This window comes from Carassius carassius, chromosome 42 (genome assembly GCF_963082965.1).
Source record: "Carassius carassius chromosome 42, fCarCar2.1, whole genome shotgun sequence".
Classification (NCBI taxonomy): domain Eukaryota; kingdom Metazoa; phylum Chordata; class Actinopteri; order Cypriniformes; family Cyprinidae; genus Carassius; species Carassius carassius.
In genome coordinates this window covers 15,882,923-15,903,277 of record NC_081796.1, presented here as the reverse complement: position 1 = coordinate 15,903,277, position 20,355 = coordinate 15,882,923, and the positions used below count along the sequence as shown (strand labels likewise).

General features: G+C 36.6%; 1 protein-coding gene across 1 annotated transcript in view; it reads left to right on the top strand.

Moving 5' to 3' along the window:
• Positions 1-20,355, top strand: part of LOC132123813 (brefeldin A-inhibited guanine nucleotide-exchange protein 1-like) — a 67,481-nt gene that overhangs the window by 4,324 nt on the left and 42,802 nt on the right. The window contains exon 2 of the mRNA XM_059534490.1: positions 19,216-19,246. Within this exon, the coding sequence (XP_059390473.1) occupies positions 19,216-19,246 (31 nt within the window). The remainder of the gene's footprint in view (positions 1-19,215; positions 19,247-20,355) is intronic.

Below are 20,355 nucleotides of genomic sequence, written 5' to 3'. Positions count from 1 at the left end.
ACTAACAAATATCACAGCTTTTCATTTTTCCAGTTGGCATAATGTAGAAGTATAAGACATAAGTATAAGAAGTATAAGTATAAGAAGTATATGGAAAATAGTTTTCTGTTACTTTTTCAACTTTTTAGTGCGGTAATTGGTATTATTATCTTTCAGAGGTGTTTTACCTGTATTTTAAATTACGCATTGCATGGTGTTGTGTTTAGGAAATATATGTAAGCTTAATGTCCTAATGAAAATGTCCTTGCAGAAAATATTTCTGTTTTTCCAGATTGTTTTCTTACCGTACAGTGCATTAGAAAGAAATTGGCGGTTTAATATAAAAGATCATGTTTTTGGATGAAAGTCCAGCATAGCTAAGCTCTCTAACCAGACACTTTGTTTCATTACTGGCCTTTGTAAATAATGCATAATCTTTCAGTAGCACTAACTCATTCGGCCTCTGACAGGTGCTGAATTAATCATAGTCCTGCCACAAGCTAACCAGAGACCATACCATTTGACACCCCTATTTTTGAGTCCTTTAGTGTGTTTATAGCCCCTTTCACACTGCAATTCCTGCAACATGGTTAATGTGTCCTGGTAATTGTCCCCGGGTTACTAGATTTTGCCCCTTTCACACTGCCGGTGATTACCCGGAATATGTGCATGCGTTCACACACAACCTGTAAAGGTCCCGTAAAGACACGTGACATCAGGATGTAATGTGTAAAGTACGAGACGAAAACGCTAGGCACGTTAACTTTCACTTAAGCTGGCGAACGATCTCAGCATCAGCGTGGAAAGTGAGGAACTAACTGATCTCTGCTTCATTACAGTTTGCACATTTATTTTTTTGTCGAGAACGTTGATCTGCCTTCATAACACCTGGTAAAAGAGTTGCGCGATAACATGCGTCATCACTACGACACATCCTTTACTGCATTAGTTCTGGCTTTTGTTCACACAGAGCTTGTTCCGGGACTGAACCCGGCAATGTTACTAGGTCCCCAACCCGGGATCAATCCTGGTACGTGTTTGCGTTCATGCAGAAGGCGACCCATCAATGTTCTGGCAATTTTCCGGGTCCAACATGAAGTGTGAAATGGGCTTATGAGATCACACAGCATTTACATTGATTGGGTTAGAAATGCTAGAGGAGTAGTTTATGGACACTTTAGGTTTATAGTAGGCTCAGACTAAGCATCCTTGATAGCTCTCTAGAGTGAAGATGTGCATTTTGGCCATTTTGATGAATCGAGTTTTTGATGTTGTTGACTTTTATGACAGATAGACTAAAATGCCATTGAAATGAATGCCCTATTTTGGCATGTTTACAGTATTGGTATGAGTATAGTTTCTCATGTTTAGTTAGCCATGGCTGGCAAACCAATGGAGGAAATCCATATGGTTACACACACATGCACTTGTGGGCCAGGGCAAGGGCCTCCCTCACACCCCACATGTTGCGTTGTTCGGACAACCTCCCTCAGCATTTCCTGTGCAGGGCCTAAATTTAATTACAGCTAGATATTATCTCTTTTTTTTTCTACACAATGCAGTTGTCAATGGTCCAATGCTTCCTACTCAAGCACAGAAGACCTGAGCCGGGTGTTTATCTCTGTGGATGAAAAGAGCACACTGCCTCCCCTTCCACTGGGGTTCTGCTTTTTGGAAGCGTTTTTGTTTGTGTGTGAGAAATGGTTTGTCTCTATTTTGTGGGAGGATACGTGATACTTCAACTGTGGCCTAAATAGATACATTATGCAAATTTGTCTCTTATGTTGTTTACATTCTATAGGCAGAATGCCTCCATGACAGTGTCAAGAAACCAAGTGCCAAATAAAACAGTGTATGGTCTCTATAAACAACTGGTCTTTTCCAAGTAGAGAAGGATGAAAGTTAACAGACGTCCCTTTTTTAAACCGTTGCATCTCTTGTTTTGGCTTGGCTAGAATGTTCTATTCAAGTATGCGGACATAAATGGCAATGCATTGGAAGCAGGCAGTCCCATGCTGGAGATACTAGACATACTAGAGAAAAGATGATATGTAAATCTATATGAAATAAATATATGTGTATGCTCTATATATAAATGTTTGTCATGTATTCCAGTCAGCTTCTGTATATCACCTTTTATGGTTAACATTTGCACCTTTACTGAAAGGTGGAGAACAGCCCAGGTAAGAAATGCTTCAGACATGTTACCTGGCCCAATTTCGATTCAGATCATACTTTAAAGTGCAGAATCACCAAACAAAAACAAGTTTGTCCACATGGTTGTGTTCACATAAAGCTTCATCTAATAATTGGCCAAAAAGATATTTGCAATACGCTATCGTTCAAGTTGGTGGAAAGAGAGAGAAAAAAAAAATTCCATTCCAAAGAATTTTCCATTTAAAATGCATGTTTTATATTTCCATACATTTTAAAAAATTTTATTTATTTTTTGTGATGGCAAAGCTGAATTTTCAGTAGTCATTACTCCATTCTACGGTGTCACATGATCCTTCAGAAATCATTCTGATATGCTGATTTGGTGCTCAAGAAACATTTCTAATCTTAATCAATAATTAAAACATCAGCAGTTTTGCTGCTTAAAGGGATAGTTCACCCAAAAATGAAATTTCTGTCATTAATTACTCACCCTTATGTCCTTCTAAAAATGTAAGACCTTCATTCATCTTCGACCTTCATTCATCTTCAACCTTTCCGTCAAAGACTGACACGGAAGAGATGAAATTGTTGAAAAAAGTAATTTGTTTTCTTTGTGCGCAAAAAGTATTCTCGTCACTTCAATGAAAGTTGAACCACTGATGGCACATGGACTATTTTAACGATGTCCTTGCTACCTTTCTGGGCTTGAACGTGGTACATTAGTTCCATTGCTGTCTTTGGAGGGGCATGAAACTCGGATTTCATGAAAAAAAATATTTTAATTTGTGTTCTGAAGATGAATGAAGGTCTTTCGGGTTTGGAATGACACGAGGGTGAGTAATTAATGACAGAATTTTCATTTTTGTGTGAACAACCCCTGTAATATTTTCATATTTTATTGGAAACTATGTATGATAAAAATGTTTTCCCCATTACTATTCTTTGGTGAATAGAAAGTTGGATAGAAAAAGAAATTTTACTACATTATCTTTTGTAATGATAATGTAGCTTCAAATGAATCCATCCTTCCTGTATAAGAGTATTAATAAAAAAATAAAAAATCTTGCTGACCCCAAACCTTTGAACAACAGTAGTCTACACTATTAATTTTAATTTTACCTTAAGCTTGTTAGTGGGGCAGTACTCCCAAAGTTACACATCTGTGCACATTAAGGTACACACATGCATCCTTTCTGGGAAGGTAAGGTACAGTAGTGTACTGTGCCTCTAGAAATTAATTAATTCATTTATTTTATGACCGTTTTAAAATGGATTACAATTGTACAAATTTACTTGATTCTTGTCATAAACTAACAAACAAAACAGCCTTATTTTTCCATGCTGTTAGTTCTGCAACACATCCAGGTGTTCTAAAGTCAAACCTACCCGAAATAACTAATGCCTTCCGATTCCTAAACTTGTCTGCCGGATTTATTCATTCTTGAAAATACTAGGTTTGTAAGGCAGGAGGAGTTCATTTACATAGTTTCTCTGGTTGTCGAGTGTGACAACGAGGTGTGAATGTGTTTTGAAATGGTAATTAATCTGTAGGAGAGAAGGAAAGAACGTACTACCGCTTTCAGGTAACACTAGTCACCATTGAGATTAGGATTGGTTGGGAAGCTCTAATAGTTTTGGTAAATGTCACCTCTTTTTAGCAGATTTATCACCGACTTTTTCCTCAAATCTCCTAAGATCAAGCACAAAAACCGAGTAAGGATCAGCCTCGTCCCGCCTTTGTCTTTCAGTGCTGGATCTGGGAATGTGTGAAATCCACCCTGCCCTTTGACTGGAGGAGATCAAGTGGGCTGTAGATCAGAGTTCTCCATGGGCTCGAAGGACTTGGACGTAGATGTCTCGGGAAAGAAGCTTTGCATAGATGTATCCATGTCTTGTCTCGAGAGATGCGGAGCAATTCCACATGAGAAAGAATGAAGGAGGAGGCGAAGAACACTCTAATAAGACCCCTCCTTACAGCGTCTACTTGGAGTCCATTCACACACCCTTTGGCTATGTAAACGGCTTCTGTCTTCAGTCGTTGCATTAGTGTGTGCATGTTGCCTTGGTGTTGATCACATGGTATACTGAAGAACTCCCAAAGGACCTTACTGTTTATCTTTCCCCAGCATTTGGAGTGGCAGCATGTGTGTACTGCAAAATATGCCACCATCCGCTTTTTGCTTAATTGATGGAACAAGCCGGCAACTTGAGACTAAATTAGCTTTGTGAGTTGTTTGCCTAGGTGATGGTGTCTCAGAGCAGTTGACTCAATCCCACCATGCTGTTGTCTAAAACACCAAAGCAGGGTACCAATAAGCAAGCATATATATTTGACTTTTGCAATCGAGATCCAGAGCGAAATAGCAATAGCTTTCCGTTGCATTTATTGCCTGTATGGAGGAGAGAGACTGTCAACAGTCTGGGCTTTCTGCTGTCCTGCCGAGTGAAATGCCCCATGGTGTTGCTGTACAAAGTGAAACGTCACGGCATGCTCTCGGCCCACCGTATGCACCATGAGTGAAAGTAAAGCTATTTCTGCTTCATTAGAGTTGCGACTAACACCTCCAGAGCTGATATATTTTCAGGTAGAGCATGGATATCTTTGACGAAAACGTGTTTGGCATTTATGAAATCCCATGCAGACCCAACATTCCTGACCAAGTAGTCAGTCCCTCAGTTTCTGGTGTCTGTTTAAGACTCTCTTTAATGTTGGACCTGTGGCCCAATGGTTGACACGAGTCCCCGCAAGTTTAGACTTTATGCACAAGTTGGAAATGTGAATTTGATTCCAGTCTTTATATATAGTAATTTTTGTAATTCTATAATTAAAATAAATTATTATATTGTTAAAATAGTTTTCTGTAATTGAAAACATATAAGAAAAATGACAAGCACATCGAATTATTAAAACCTATTTTAAATGACTAAAATTGAAATATTAAACAAATATTAAAAAAAGCTAAATTAAAATAATAAATACTAAAGTAGTACATAAACAATGCAAAATTACACAGATTGGTACCATAACCGCTATTAGCTTAATTTCTGAAATCTTTATTTATTTGTATCCATTATCTGGATATTTAATTGTTCATGCTCACTTTTTTTGTAATTTTACATTGATTACCTTTAGCATACTATAATATTATTTTTTACAATTTAACTTTAAGTGAACATTAATTTGATAACACTGTTAAATGCTATCTTCATCAAATCTTACAACGTTTATTAATTTTTATTCTTTGCAGTAGGGCTGGGTGATATCGCATGCAATGACCACGTGCATCTCATCAGTAAAGCTAGTATCACGTTCATTATCATCTGCGATAATGAACACGCTATAGCGTAGCTTGTCAGTGAATTACGGCTCTGTCTATTGAATACGGCTCCATCTGAAAGCAGGTGATGGAGATTTACTGCTAATCAGTGAACCGGCTTTACTGACGAGATGTGCATGATCATCGATTGAGATATATTGCCCAGCCCTACTTGGCAGCATTATAGTTTTGCAATGACTAACTTCATTTTTATTTACAGTTTAAGTGTTTTATTTATCATTTATTTGGTTAAAATTTAAAATCGTTGTCATTACTAATGATTTTTTCCCAGGTATGCAATCACTCTGTAAGATCACCCAGAGAGTAAGGCCATCCCTAAAAATTTTTTGGTGTGCAGTAACAGTAACATTTTTTTTTAAAAAGGGTCGGTAGGTAGGTCTATATTTTTTTTTCTTCAAGTTTCAATGTAAAAAAAAAAAAAAAAGTACATTTTGGTGATGGTGATTACGTAGGTATGAATTTAAACAAATTCACATATCGTGACGTCACTGACTGGTTCTTCAACCCGTGCCTTCGGGCGCATAATTGCAAACCTCATTTTGATGCAGGCTATATAGACCACAAACAAATTTAAATCTTTGTCAAAAACATGTTTATTGCAGGAATTTCAGGTGAGAAGAAAAAAAACGAGGTACTGTTATACAGTTTTACTTGCATCCACCGCTAGGTGTCAATGCAACCTACAAATGAGAGACTGTTTACTTTGCTTGTCACTTTTGTGAAAAAAATTCAGTTTGATTTGAGAGACAAGTGTTCATTGAATCGATTTTAAAATTGATTTTGCATGTCTAAATACGTTTTATACGGCAAATAACACCAAATATAGGTAAATCCATGGTCAACAGGCAGGACGAATGTAAAGATTCAATATATTGGTAAAGACCAATATTTCTGATGATTTATTGGCGTAAAGTTACATGCACAATGACAAACAATTATTATTTTTTTTAAAGAAAGAACGTAGCCTTCGTTTGTATGTAGGCCTAGGCTATTTATATATTTACAATACTGACTAAAATATAATTAATATTATTTTAGAGAGAAGAGTAAAAAAAAATTGGTCGGTCTTAACGCAAATTTACAACCAGCAAGTCGGTCGGACTAAAAGCAAAGAAATAAAAATAAAATTTGAGTCCGTCCTAAATTGACAGGGTCGGTTGGGTTACGGCAAACAAGAATATTTTTAAGGATGGCCTGAATAAACACAATCATCCTAGAGCCTCACTTTCTGAGTCTATTATTGTGTTGCAGGTTTGGTTTACATTAATTGCGCTAGTGTCATTGCTTTGATTGGTGTGAATCACAACTCCGTTTAGATGATAGTGGTGTCATAGTTTGACAACTGTCGGCGCTTGTCCTTAGAGCACATTTATCTCCGAGCTGGCTCGCCATCAGCATCGCAACACTTCCAGAGCTTATACATAATTCATACTGGTTATGAGTTTTTATTTTATGCTAAAGCACAACTGCTTCTGTAACATTGTCTCATAGATGTTTTACACCTGAATGTATCGCCATGAAAATAAGTTTGCTTCTTTGATTTGGTAAATATATGTCTTATATCCCCTTTAAAACACCACTGCTAGAGCCATAAGGGCCTTTAACACGTTGCACTCACATTTCAAGTTTTTAGCATTATAGCACAATGTTTGAATGGCCCCATATACATATCCAGACATCTTTTGTCACTGTGTTTTGAGTAGGGCTGGACGATTATGGCCTAAAATCAAAACCTCGATTAATTGAACATTTTACATTTAATGAACGATTATTTTCTTTCTGTTTTGTTTTTTTGCCCTCATAGTTCACTGACAAGGTTTGTACTGTAAATAAGATTGATTATTAAACGTCCTATTGAAAGAGTGATATCATAGCTCACTATCAGCAGTTATTTTATCTATGTTCGTAGCATTTCTTACCGATTATTGCTCGGTGTAAGAGATAAATAATGATCAGATAAAGATAAATTAGCACAGTACCAGTATGAGTGATTGCGTGTGTGAATTAGTCATACCGTCTCTATATTATTGTGAAGCTGTGGGTTGTAAATAGCCTAGTTCCTATATAGAAAAATATGCTATAATATGTTTTGAGATTCTAAGCTACTTTATTGATAAATCACAGGACAGCGCTGACAACTAGTTTCTGCGTTCCTCTGTGCGCGCGATCTTCACAGCTACTATTTATATGCCACAATGCAGCTGTGCGAACTAGGGCTGTCACAATGAATGAAAAACTACATTTGAATTTGCAATTAAATATTATCAAAATTCGAATTATATTCAAATTTAAAATGCATAATTTTAGTTTGGGTGAAGAAATGCTTTTGGCTTCTCTTCTGAGGCCACAAGAGTGCACACTGGGCAAAATATTACTAATGCACGTTTATTCAAAGCATAAGAAAATATGACTGTGAAAAAAAGTGCATAATATTTAAAATAATGTTTATAAACCAATTATAATTAAGTAGCTTAAAGAACTATAAACAAAAGCAATATATGTGCATGCATAGTTTAATACAAACTGGTGAAAGCCAATCACACAGAGTACATTTTTCATTTAAACACAAGATGCAGAAGGATGGGGGAAAACCCAACATACAACCCGAATTCCGGAAAAGTTGGGACGTTTTTTAAATTTTAATAAAATTTAAAAGACTTTTTAATAAATTTTAATAAAAACTAAAAGACTTTCAAATCACATGAGCCAATATTTTATTCACAATAGAACATAGATAACATGGCAAATGTTTAAACTGAGAAAGTTTACAATTTTATGCACAAAATGAGCTCATTTCAATTTTGATTTCTGCTACAGGTCTCAAAATAGTTGGGACGGGGCATGTTTACCATGGTGTAGCATCTCCTTTTCTTTTCAAAACAGTTTGAAGACGTCTGGGCATTGAGGCTATGAGTTGCTGGAGTTTTGCTGTTGGAATTTGGTCCCATTCTTGCCTTATATAGATTTCCAGCTGCTGAAGAGTTCGTGGTCGTCTTTGACGTATTTTTCGTTTAATGATGCGCCAAATGTTCTCTATAGGTGAAAGATCTGGACTGCAGGCAGGCCAGGTTAGCACCCGGACTCTTCTACAACGAAGCCATGCTGTTGTTATAGCTGCAGTATGTGGTTTTGCATTGTCCTGCTGAAATAAACAAGGCCTTCCCTGAAATAGACGTTGTTTGGAGGGAAGCATATGTTGCTCTAAAACCTTTATATACCTTTCAGCATTCACAGAGCCTTCCAAAACATGCAAGCTGCCCATACCGTATGCACTTATGCACCCCCATACCATCAGAGATGCTGGCTTTTGAACTGAACGCGGATAACATGCTGGAAGGTCTCCCTCCTCTTTAGCCCGGAGGACACGGCGTCTGTGATTTCCAACAAGAATGTCAAATTTGGACTCGTCTGACCATAAAACACTATTCCACTTTGAAATAGTCCATTTTAAATGAGCCTTGGCCCACAGGACACGACGGCGCTTCTGGACCATGTTCACATATGGCTTCCTTTTTGCATGATAGAGCTTTAGTTGGCATCTGCTGATGGCACGGCGGATTGTGTTTACCGACAGTGGTTTCTGAAAGTATTCCTGAGCCCATTTAGTAATGTCATTGACACAATCATGCCGATGAGTGATGCAGTGTCGTCTGAGAGCCCGAAGACCACGGGCATCCAATAAAGGTCTCCGGCCTTGTCCCTTACGCACAGAGATTTCTCCAGTTTCTCTGAATCTTTTGATGATGTTATGCACTGTAGATGATGAGATTTGCAAAGCCTTTGCAATTTGACGTTGAGGAACATTGTTTTTAAAGTTTTCCACAATTTTTTTACGCAGTCTTTCACAGATTGGAGAGCCTCTGCCCATCTTTACTTCTGAGAGACTCTGCTTCTCTAAGACAAAGCTTTTATAGCTAATCATGTTACAGACCTGATATCAATTAACTTAATTAATCACTAGATGTTCTCCCAGCTGAATCTTTTCAAAACTGCTTGCTTTTTTAGCCATTTGTTGCCCCCGTGCCAACTTTTTTGAGACCTGTAGCAGGCATTAAATTTTAAATGAGCTAATTAAGTGGATAAAAGTGTAAAATTTCTCAGTTTAAACATTTGCTACGTTATCTATGTTCTATTGTGAATAAAATATTGGCTCATGTGATTTGAAATTCCTTTAGTTTTCATTTTATTAAAATAAAAAAATTGTCCCAACTTTTCCGGAATTCGGGTTGTAAAGTTTCGAGATATGTTTTTGAAGAAAATTGAACCCACCTTAATTTTACATGTTTTTCTAAACATGCGGCTCTGTTGTGCTAGACGCGAGTGCAACGGTGATAGATGATGTCCCTCTGGAAAATGCATGAAATATGCGTTCTGTGTGAATGGCTTGGTTTCAGTTTTGACCTAAACAAGATCTTCTCCACATTCTTTTTTTCCGCAATATTTTGAATGAACATCGCAGCAGCGCTGCATCTAGTTGCTTCAACTGTATAGGTTAACAAAAACATAATTCAATGACACTTATATTGTCATCGCATCTCGTGCGCAACTGATAACGGCCAAAGTATAATTTGACCGTCCACATCAGCGCACCGTAATAATACACATCCGATCATCTAATCGCTTGAATGTCCAAACCATAAAACAAATACAACTGACAAAGTTTAGTGAAGACTCAAGGCTCACCGCTCGCACACCATCACTATGTGTTGAACCGGCGTTCACCTCAGTGTTTTGCTTTAATGCCACTGACTGGATGGGGCTTTTACGGGGGAAGTATTAAAAGGATTAAAAAACCGAAATAACCGACATGGGAAAATTACCTCGGTTAGAGGTTCTGAATTTCGGTTTCGATTACTTTTCGATTAATCGTCCAGCCCTAGTTTCGAGCATTGCAGTTAATTTTGATATGTAGTTTTGCATATCCCTATAAATAGAAAATAAATATATATCTAGTTGGATCATATTGTCTCTTTCACTGGCAGCTGAGTACAGCAGGCCTGCTTGAATCTATTTTCCAATGGCTATGTGGAATGCCGTGTGTCCCAGTCCAGGGTTTCGCAGGAGGTCTGGAGGCCCTGCTAAAGTTGAGAGGGGACACAATCACCTCCTAAAATGCGAATTCGGAGTGGACCGCCAGCACTGTGCCCTTCATTCACTGCACACAAGTGCATTATGTAGATCATTTCAATTGAAACGAGCCTTGCCACCCCATTTTAATGATTTTTTTATACAATAACTGAATTGAGATCATCAAGACGCTGTGGAAACGTATGTATGAGTTAACAGAAGGTTTATTTATCTATTTATCTATCACACTTGAGATTGTGGTTGTTGTGAGGCACAGTCAGATTTCACATCAGTCATTTAAAGCTGATGCTAACTGAGAGAAACTTATTTATGTGGTGTCAAAGTATGTTGTCCCAACTGTCGACTCAGAAAGTGTGGGCGCTGGCAATGTTTCAAAATTATAATGGTGCCAACTGTGCACGGGTATGGCATACAGTAAGGCTGTATTTCGGGCTACTCATTAGATGTTTAAGACCTACAGGACATTCGTAGCTCAATGAATAAGAAGGCGGCTAAGAAGCAGGCTTGATCGCAAGTAGTGGTCAACCGATATATCGTCAAAGCCGATATATCGGCTGATATTTGACTTTTTTTTTCAAATATCGGCATTGGCCGATAACTTTTTCTGCTTAGCCGATGTGTTCAAGGTTTATTTTGACGCAGTGCCAGACTTTTATTTTGAGTGGCAGCGCCTGAGCACACACAGTGCTCACACTCTCTCTCTTGTTTATCGTGGTTAACAGTTCTGTCTAATACCGATAGAAGTCTGTCTAATAATCAGATAAACAAAGGAATTAATGTATACAGAAATTATTATAACGATTGCTTTTATATTAGGCCTATTAGTAACAGAAAGGCAAACATTATAATACTTTCTCGTTTATCGTCAACATTAAGCAAATATGCATTTGTTTAATTTCACAAACCTTGCAAACTTAGTCGAATCCAGCTGTGAGATCTTGTTAAGTGTGTATCCAGCATGATCGTGTGTTCTCTGTGTGACGGTCAGTCCATGTGAATTGAATGCTTTAAACTTTAAACTCTCTTGATTTCAAATTATGATGTGCTTTATGCATTTGTCCACTGTCATATTCATGTCATTTTCACTGTGTGCTGTATGTAAAATGAGGGTTACCCTGAGTTTATTTGAAAAATATGATTCTCAATGCACACAAACTTCCCAGAATACTGAGTGCCCTGTTGGTTACAGTGTTTACTTTCTTTTTAATTATATTTTTATTAAATATTTATTTGTGAAATACTGAAGTATTTAAGCATGTTTCTTTTAAACATTTATTTTTGAATTCACTGTCAAATAATTTCAAATTTCTTAAATATTAATAATAATCATTTTTTTAAAAAATCATATCGACTTTATATCGGCTATCACCCCCCCTGCTTTCCAAGATATTGGCATCAGCATCGGCTCTCAAAAAACACATATCGGTCTACCAATAGTAGCAAGTTGAATTCCTGTTTAATTCCTACTTCAGTCCATTAGCAAACAGCTAATAATCTGTTCACAAATCTATGCTGTGGTAAGATAGTGCTCGTTTTGAATAGAAATGTAATCCTATCTAAAAGTACTGCAGAATAATTTAATTCAGTGCAGTCTGCCTCATTTACTGGATGAATATACACAATTCAAAATGGAAAAGAAATTGAATTTAAAGAAAGATACTTTTATTCCACAAGGATGCATTAAGTGTATCAAAAGACCGTTACAATGGTGCTGAAAATTAAGTTTTACTACCACATGAATAAATTAGCCAACATTTGAAAATATATTAAAATATAAAAACAAGTAATATTTCAAAGTTTTCTTGCTTTACTGCATTTTTGATCAAATAAGTGCAGTTAAAAATTCATTATTATTATTTATTAAGCTTACCGACCACAAACTTTTGAAGAAGTGTGAATGTATGAGATGGTGATTAGTGTTTTATTTTAGTTAGATGTTAGCTATATATTTTAATACTACATCTGATTATAATAAACTATAGTTTAATGCATAACTAGGCCTATTTAAAAAAATTCCAATTGAATTGTGATGTCATCTAAAGGATATCAATCAAAAATGTTCCAAGTTGGCTGACAATAAACTATAGGCTAGACTTTGGCATTTATAGAATGGACTGAATTCCTATTAATAATAATAATAATTCATTACATTTTATATAGCGCTTTTCTAGGCACTCAAAGCGCTTACATTGTCAGGGGGTATCTCCTCATCCACCACCAGTGTGCAGCATCCACCTGGATGATGCGACGGCAGCCATAGTGCGCCAGAACGCCCAACACACACCAGCTTACTGGTGGAGAGGAGACAGAGGGATGAAGCCAATCAGCAGATATGGGGATTGTTAGGAGGCCATGATGGTCAGAGGCCGATGGGCGAATTTAGCCAGAATGCCGAGGTCACCTCTACTCTTTTCCACTAAATAAAAAATAAAACAAGGTAATTGTGACTTTTTTATATCACAATTCTGACTTTTTTCCCCTGAATTGCGATTATAAAGTCAGAATTGCGAGATATGAACATTATATCACACAATTCTGAGGAAAAAAGTCAGAATTGCAAGTTTATATCACAATTCTGAGGAAAAGTCACAATTACCTTGTTTTATTTTTTATTTGGTGGCGGAAACGGGGCTTCCATAATGGCTAGTTTGATTAAACTAAAGAAGCTGTGGTCAGAGGGTTCAACGCAGTGCAAGATGAAGATCGGTTTAATCAGTTTTAATGCTAGACTGTCCCTGGTAAAACAGAAACCATAGCAACATGGTCATTTCCCAGAGAGGCACGACAAGTATTGTGTTACCTGAGATTTCAGTTTTGAAAAATACCCTTGGTCTAAATTTATCCTCTCAATCTATTGCATTAGTTCCATTAAATGCACATACTTTTCTAAACTTCAGAGAAAGCAGTAAACCGATAAGGGCTGCACGATTATGACAAAAATCCTATTTGTCCATTATTCCCCCATAAGTCAGAGACCTAAACTACACCATTAACCAAGAATTTATGCAGGTTTATGCTGGACAACAGAGTTCATCACTGGCCAAGATACAAGATATAACACACATAGAGTGTTTATGCTGGCCAACATTTACTTCTCAGGTTATTTTTATTATTATTAGTTTTGTTATTGTTAGTAATAATAATAATAATTTATATATTAATATTTGAATTAATCATTTATTAATCATTTATTAATTTAAACTTTTTATTTATTATATTATATTTATTACTATGTATGCTGTCAGCATGCTTATTAAAGCACCACCACTAAAAATAGCAATACAAAAATTGCTTTTCGAACTAGTCAATGTCAGTATTGTTAGCTAGCTGGTTGTTGGGCGGCAAATCAGTTAGTAATCCAATGTGACCCATCTAGAGCTGTAATCGGGCCTTAAAAGTTAACAGATTTCGGCCTGAGCCCGATAAGTACATTTTGGTTGACAGCTTTTTAAAAGCCCGAACCCGTTTACAGCCCAACATTATTCAAATGTGTGCACACACAAAGCTCTTTTGCCTTTTGTCAAGAATGAGTCATTTATATGTTTTAACTATTTATTCATGACTAACGTAGGCTATAGGCCATTTGGAAGTTGGAATAAAGAAATAAAATAAGTCCTCCGTAACATCGTAACATCTCAGCACTCTAAATAGACATAGACTCATTAAGCCTATAAATAGACCAACCCAATAAAAACGAGTCTTTCTTAACAAATTAAATTAAGATAAATTCTAAATTTAGATGGGTATTTGGCAATAACAAAATTAAGATAAAGGCTCCGCCGGATTTGCTTCGCCACTAGCAGCTGAAATTTAATAAAATAATAATTACAACATTAGCCTATGTACTCTGTCTATATTATGCATTTAAGACTCAATTAATATTTAGTTATCATTTGAAAAACCTTTACTCACCAAGATTAGGCTAGGTCTACATGTTTTTGTGGAGGAAAATGATTGAATCCACTTTAGATGGCTTCAGAGCGTTCCTGCGCTCACTGATGGTGCGTCATTAATTACTCATTATTCTCATTATAATGAGATATTATTCTCATTATAATAAGCCTTCGTTTCACCTACTCGGCATACATTTTCTCACCTTTCTCGCTCCGGTTTGCGAGGTAAATGAGTGGTCATGTGATGTATTTTGATTAGCATGAGAAAGATGCGAAAATATATGCTGAGTAGGTGAAACAGGGGCTTGCCTCTGGCGATTATGTTTTGGACAAAGATCTTCAGCTCTAGACCCATGTATATTTGAAACCTGCCAAAGAAACTAGTGTGTTAATTTCGAAGAAAAAATTGTGCTGTTAGACCACTACTACTAATTAAAAAGATACTAATTATTGCTTATACCAGTTTTGCAGTATGGTCCCAACCATATCCATAATAATTTTGGAAACACTTGCAGATTGATGGAAAACGATGTGATGGTAAACAGACACCAGTGCTCAGTGTTCTGTCCGAGTTCAGGTTGAGTTTAGCGTGTTGGAGGGCTGTCTGTCAGCAGAGCGTGTAGATGTCATTATGCTGCTGTACTCGTCATTGTTTACTGCCGAGAGGAAGAAAGAGAGTGCTCTTTCTACAGCATTACATTGTTCCCGTGCCGAGCACTTAGTCATTCATGACTGCAGCTGCTCGCTGAGACCAGAGGCTCTTGTTCAGAATAAACTTATTCAGTCCAAACTACTTTCAAAACACCAGCACAGATTGAAGTATTCAGATATCCTGACCTGTTAGTAACGTCGTGACCTACGCAAGTTGGCGCAGAGTGCTTGTATGTTGTTGAATCCAGGCGTTAAAGCTGATTTAAAGTCTAATTTATGTCATGTAGAAGCTTTCAGAAGCTTGCAGCATGTACCTCTGACTCTGGGCTTCTCGTTAGTAGATTTTTTCAAAACTGAATGCATTTCTGATGCGGTTAATGACTGGTTTCAGAGGAGAAGGTGTTAAAGGGTCCATGTGTAATTCAATTCTTTAGTGTTAGCAATGAAAATAGCTCTCGACAAAATGGTGCACATAGCGAGCTGTCTGTGTGATTGGTGTCATTGAGCCCTTTTTAGATTATCAAGTATTTTTGCTGATTTAAGTGCTTTTAACTACCAGTAATAGTGTGGAATAGTAGAGGCTTACAGTAAAAAGAAGCAATTGCCTGTTTATTCTCTTTATTCTAGAAAGTGCATGTACATTTTATTATGATCATTTATTTATTTATTTGATTTGATGATTGAACACAATCATAGTCAATGCTAGGCCTTGTCTTTTGAGTTGCTGCACATGTATGTTTTAGATATATATATCAGTACATATATACCAGTTTTTTTTTTTCCTTTTTTTTCTGTGAGGACTTCGCACTTATTTATTAAATTAAACAATATATATTTAATATAATATACTTCTTATACATTATACATATAAATGAATATAAAACAAAAAAATTATATACATTACATAATAAATAATAATAGTATATATTTTAATTCAAGGAATGTCCATCCTAAATAGTGTTGTCAAAAGGCCCGGTTCTTCGGTACCAAGTCCAAATTAAAATGTCACTGTACCAGGATACTTTAAGAACAGAGTACCTGGACAACCTGGTTCTTGACGCATACAGCACTATGATTTCCAGAAAACGCGGACGGAATCTCAAAATCCAGTCATGAAAATGAAACTTACATTTTGGGTGCTTTCACACCTGCCTCATGTAGTTTGGTTGAATTGTACCAGAGTTCGTTTTCCCCTTTGGTGCGGTTCGTTTGGGCAGGTGTGAAAGCAGCAATCGCACTCGGGTGTGCACCAAAGGCGGACCAAACAAGTGTACCGAGACCTGCTTGAAGAGGTGGTCTCGGTACGCTTTCAAACACACTCTGGAGTGGTTCGTTTGTGGTGAGAACGTGATCCGACCTCGAACAGACCCAACTGCAAAAAGTACTGATCATTTTTGGACTAAACCAACTGCCGTAGTCAGCTGCGCTGTGCATTAAGGAATGAGGAAGTGTCTGATGACTGTTTGCACTTTAGCATGGCAGCTCGTGGACAAACTTGGAGTAGTGAGGAGGTTCGGAGCCTCATAGAAATTTGGTCTGATGACCATGAGCATGTCAGAGTTAAGAAGAATTAATGCACGCCTCCGCTTGGAGTTACGAGCGATACCCGCTCGCCATTTGCAGTGCATTAGAACGTTGTTTTCAAGCCGCATCCGTGCTTCATTATAAAAATTTATTGTTTGCAATATATGTATTATTGCAGGGATAAAACCAGCCCGCGCAGTCGTCTCTCCATAGTTGTGTTGTTTGCTGGCTTTTCCTTTTATGTTGGAATTTTCCCGCATGTAAATTCTGACCAATCGAAAAGGAGTTTAGGAAATACGTCATGGCCAATGAGGGATGTGGATGTTGTCATGTGACTGCATTTTTGTTCGTTTCAACTGGTTCGGACCAAAGCATTCAGTGTGGTGTGAAAAGGAACCAAAAAAAGCTGAAAAATGCTACAATGTATAATTGTTTGCCCTTGGTTCGGACCAAATAAACCGAACTAAAGATGTGAAAGCTCCCTTTAATATGGATGTCACGGAATTTGTCAAATCAAATCTCCATATGGACCAGTATCTGTAAATGTTAAGCCGCAAAAGTTGGTTGAAATATGAATCCTGCATGTTCTGCTGTGGGAATGAATGAATGAATGGAAGAGAAGAGCGGGTCTGTTTACTACCTAGACTGAAGCGCGTGACGCTTGCAGTAATTTAAGCATCTGCAGTCTCAATGAGGACATAAATACATAAACATCACCAGAACTGTTCTGAGTCACTTCACAAGCATTTTACCGTTTCATTTGAGTAAAACCAGTGTCAATTTAAAGGTATTCACGCCAACCCGTCAAAACAACCCTATACATAATCACTCGCATATGCGACAAAATTACACTGGGCGACTAAATTATGTCTATTGTTAGCCATTGGCTAATAAATTCTTAGATTTTACTCGCTAGTGTGTGTGTGTTCAAGGCTATTATAAGATTAGCACATTTTCACTCGCTGAAGACTGACTGAGCGCTTCAGCGTTCTCTCTCCATCAAGCGATCTGTACTTTTCAGTTCATCTCAGTGGACGCACAGTACACCTGTATTTGACACGTGAACTCTGTGTGAAGGCGCTCGACTCACCGTTGCTTTGCTGATAGCACTGTTTCTCAAACATGCACAGAGAGAGAGCGAGAGTCTTACCACGCTGAATCGACACACTACATGTAAACTATATTATCTGTTGTCTTCTCCTGTCAAAATGATGGAGATCATTTAGAATTATTCAGCTATTTGGAGCAAGCAATATGCCGGTTTCTCTGGTAGTGGGCGGAGCTAATGCGCAAATGGCAATTTCATTGGCTGGCGCTAATCTATTACCATCCCTGTTTTGATTTCAGCAAATCAGTTCAACCGAATGCAGACAACGTGATTAAAATTCATGAACCCAGCAGCTCATCAATCCATAGTGCATTGTATATTATTAGTATGGTAGTAGAATTAGTAGTAGTATTATCTTTTATTAATAATGAATCTATTACTATTTTTTTTTTACAGAAACCCAAAATGACAAATATGCATTCATACATGGTTATCAAGTTTTAGTTCTAATCACTAAAGTTCTATCATTAAATAGTGCTTAATACCATAATACAATGCTTGACTGACTGATTAAGAAGCTAAGATTTAAGAAGCTGTGCCATTTTACAAAGATAAGCTGATTGGAATTGTGTGTGTGTGTGTCTGTGTCTGTGTCTGTGTCTGTGTCTGTGTGTGTGTCTGTCTGTGTCTGTCTGTGTGTGTGTGTGTGTGTGTGTGTGTGTGTGTGTGTGTGTGTGTGTGTGTGTGTGTGTGTGTGTGTGTGTGTAAAATAGTATATCAATCTGGCAAGTAAACTAAAAAATTTTACAAGCCACTGGCGATTATATTGCCAATGTGTGCTCAGAGGGTTGCAAATTAAAAATTCATTTTTACATAAAGCCATTGTGCTAAAAATATTACTATTATTTAGTAAAATGTATGTGATACTGCTACTACTGTTGCTATTTTTTAAAGAAATAAATCACACAATATTTCTTACATGTTTTAATTTTAATAGCAAATGCCCATATTTACCAAAAAATAAAATGTGTTTAAATTTCATTAATTAAAAGACAAATTAAATTTTGGTGAAACTTGTTTCCTGTTTTTCATAATTATATTACTTGTAGAAAAACTTTAAACACAATTGTAAATAAGTATAAAGAATGGCATTGGTTTTATTTTTAGTGATTAAAAAGTTTGTTTGTTTTTTATTTTTATTATTAGCATATTTTTGTATTTTGCTTTGGTATCGAAATTGGTACCAAGAACCGTGGATTTTCACTGGTATCGGTACCGAATACTGAAATTTTGGTACCGTGACAATACTAGTCCTAAAACAACGACATTATAATATTTTGAGAAAAATAAGAATTTTTTTATACAACTATATAAATATTCTAATGTAGTTTATTATTTAGTTTTTTGTAATATTTAAATTTGGTTATTATGTTTAGGAAAACATATATTTTGCATTATGCTATGTTATTTCTCTAGCAGTAGATGGTAAACATTTAGTTTTTACCCCTCATGTGACAGTTTTCTTTTTCTTTTACAGAGGAAATCAAGGAGGAATCGGAGAAATTAAGGTAAGTTGATATCTTATGCCACACCTCAGCTGTCGAGATATTGAACGTGTATTTCAACATCCCCTTTATGTTTGTCAGGTTCAGTGTTTGTAATGCAGTGCTGACATTTTCCAGAGAGTAACCCCATGCGATCTCTTTGTGTTTTGGCTGATGCCTTAACCTCATTGTGATTTGTGAGTGTGTGTTCAGTGGCGGGTTTTTATAATGTGCTCGGAGACCTTGCTGTGTGACTAGGACACAGGAATGAGGCGTTCTGTGCTCATGGCTTTCTGCGGCCCGTTCTGAGGTCCTGCCTCAGCCCTTCTTTTTAGAAGCCTCCTAGGAACAGCATTCATTCACCCTCTACATCCATTAACTCACAGCTCACTTGTTTCACCCCATCCTTCTCGTTTTCACATCCATATCCGTGTCTTTTGGTGTTTCTTCTCTTTGTTTCTTACAGATTTCTGTTTTGAAGTGAAAGTGCACTCCTTCCAAACGATTTTTATTTTTAGTCTCAGTTTTTAATTAAAACACCATTGATCACAGCAAAACTCATTGTGAATCCGAATCTGTAATCTACACATTGTCATAGAAACATAATGCTTCAAATGTTAGTTCAGTAAACCGACCTGACGGATTCAAATCAATTATCTTTTCTCTTTGTCTTACATTTTCATTAAAAAACTTTATGAATAAATTTTTTTACTGTTAAGAAAGGTCATTTAAGAGTCATGTTTTCATGATTTAGACGGCTCTGGTCATAATAGGGTTTTAAAAATAATATTAATATTAAATATTAAAAATATTTTTTTGCAAACATACACACACACACACACACACACACACACACACACTGTAATAGCTGTAATTGTATTATTATTCATATTTTAAATAATATTCAAATATAATTATATTTCGAAAATGTGCTATTAATAAGTAGGTATACATTTACATGCATTCTTTGATGAATAGAGTATAATTCATGTATAAAATAAGGCCTACTGTATATAATTTTAATGTCTTTACTGTCCCTTTTGAACAGTTTATTGAGGCCTTGCTCATTAAAAAAATATTAAGTTATAAAAAAGTTAAAAACCAAACCGATTCCCTAAGCTTTTGCGTTCTCA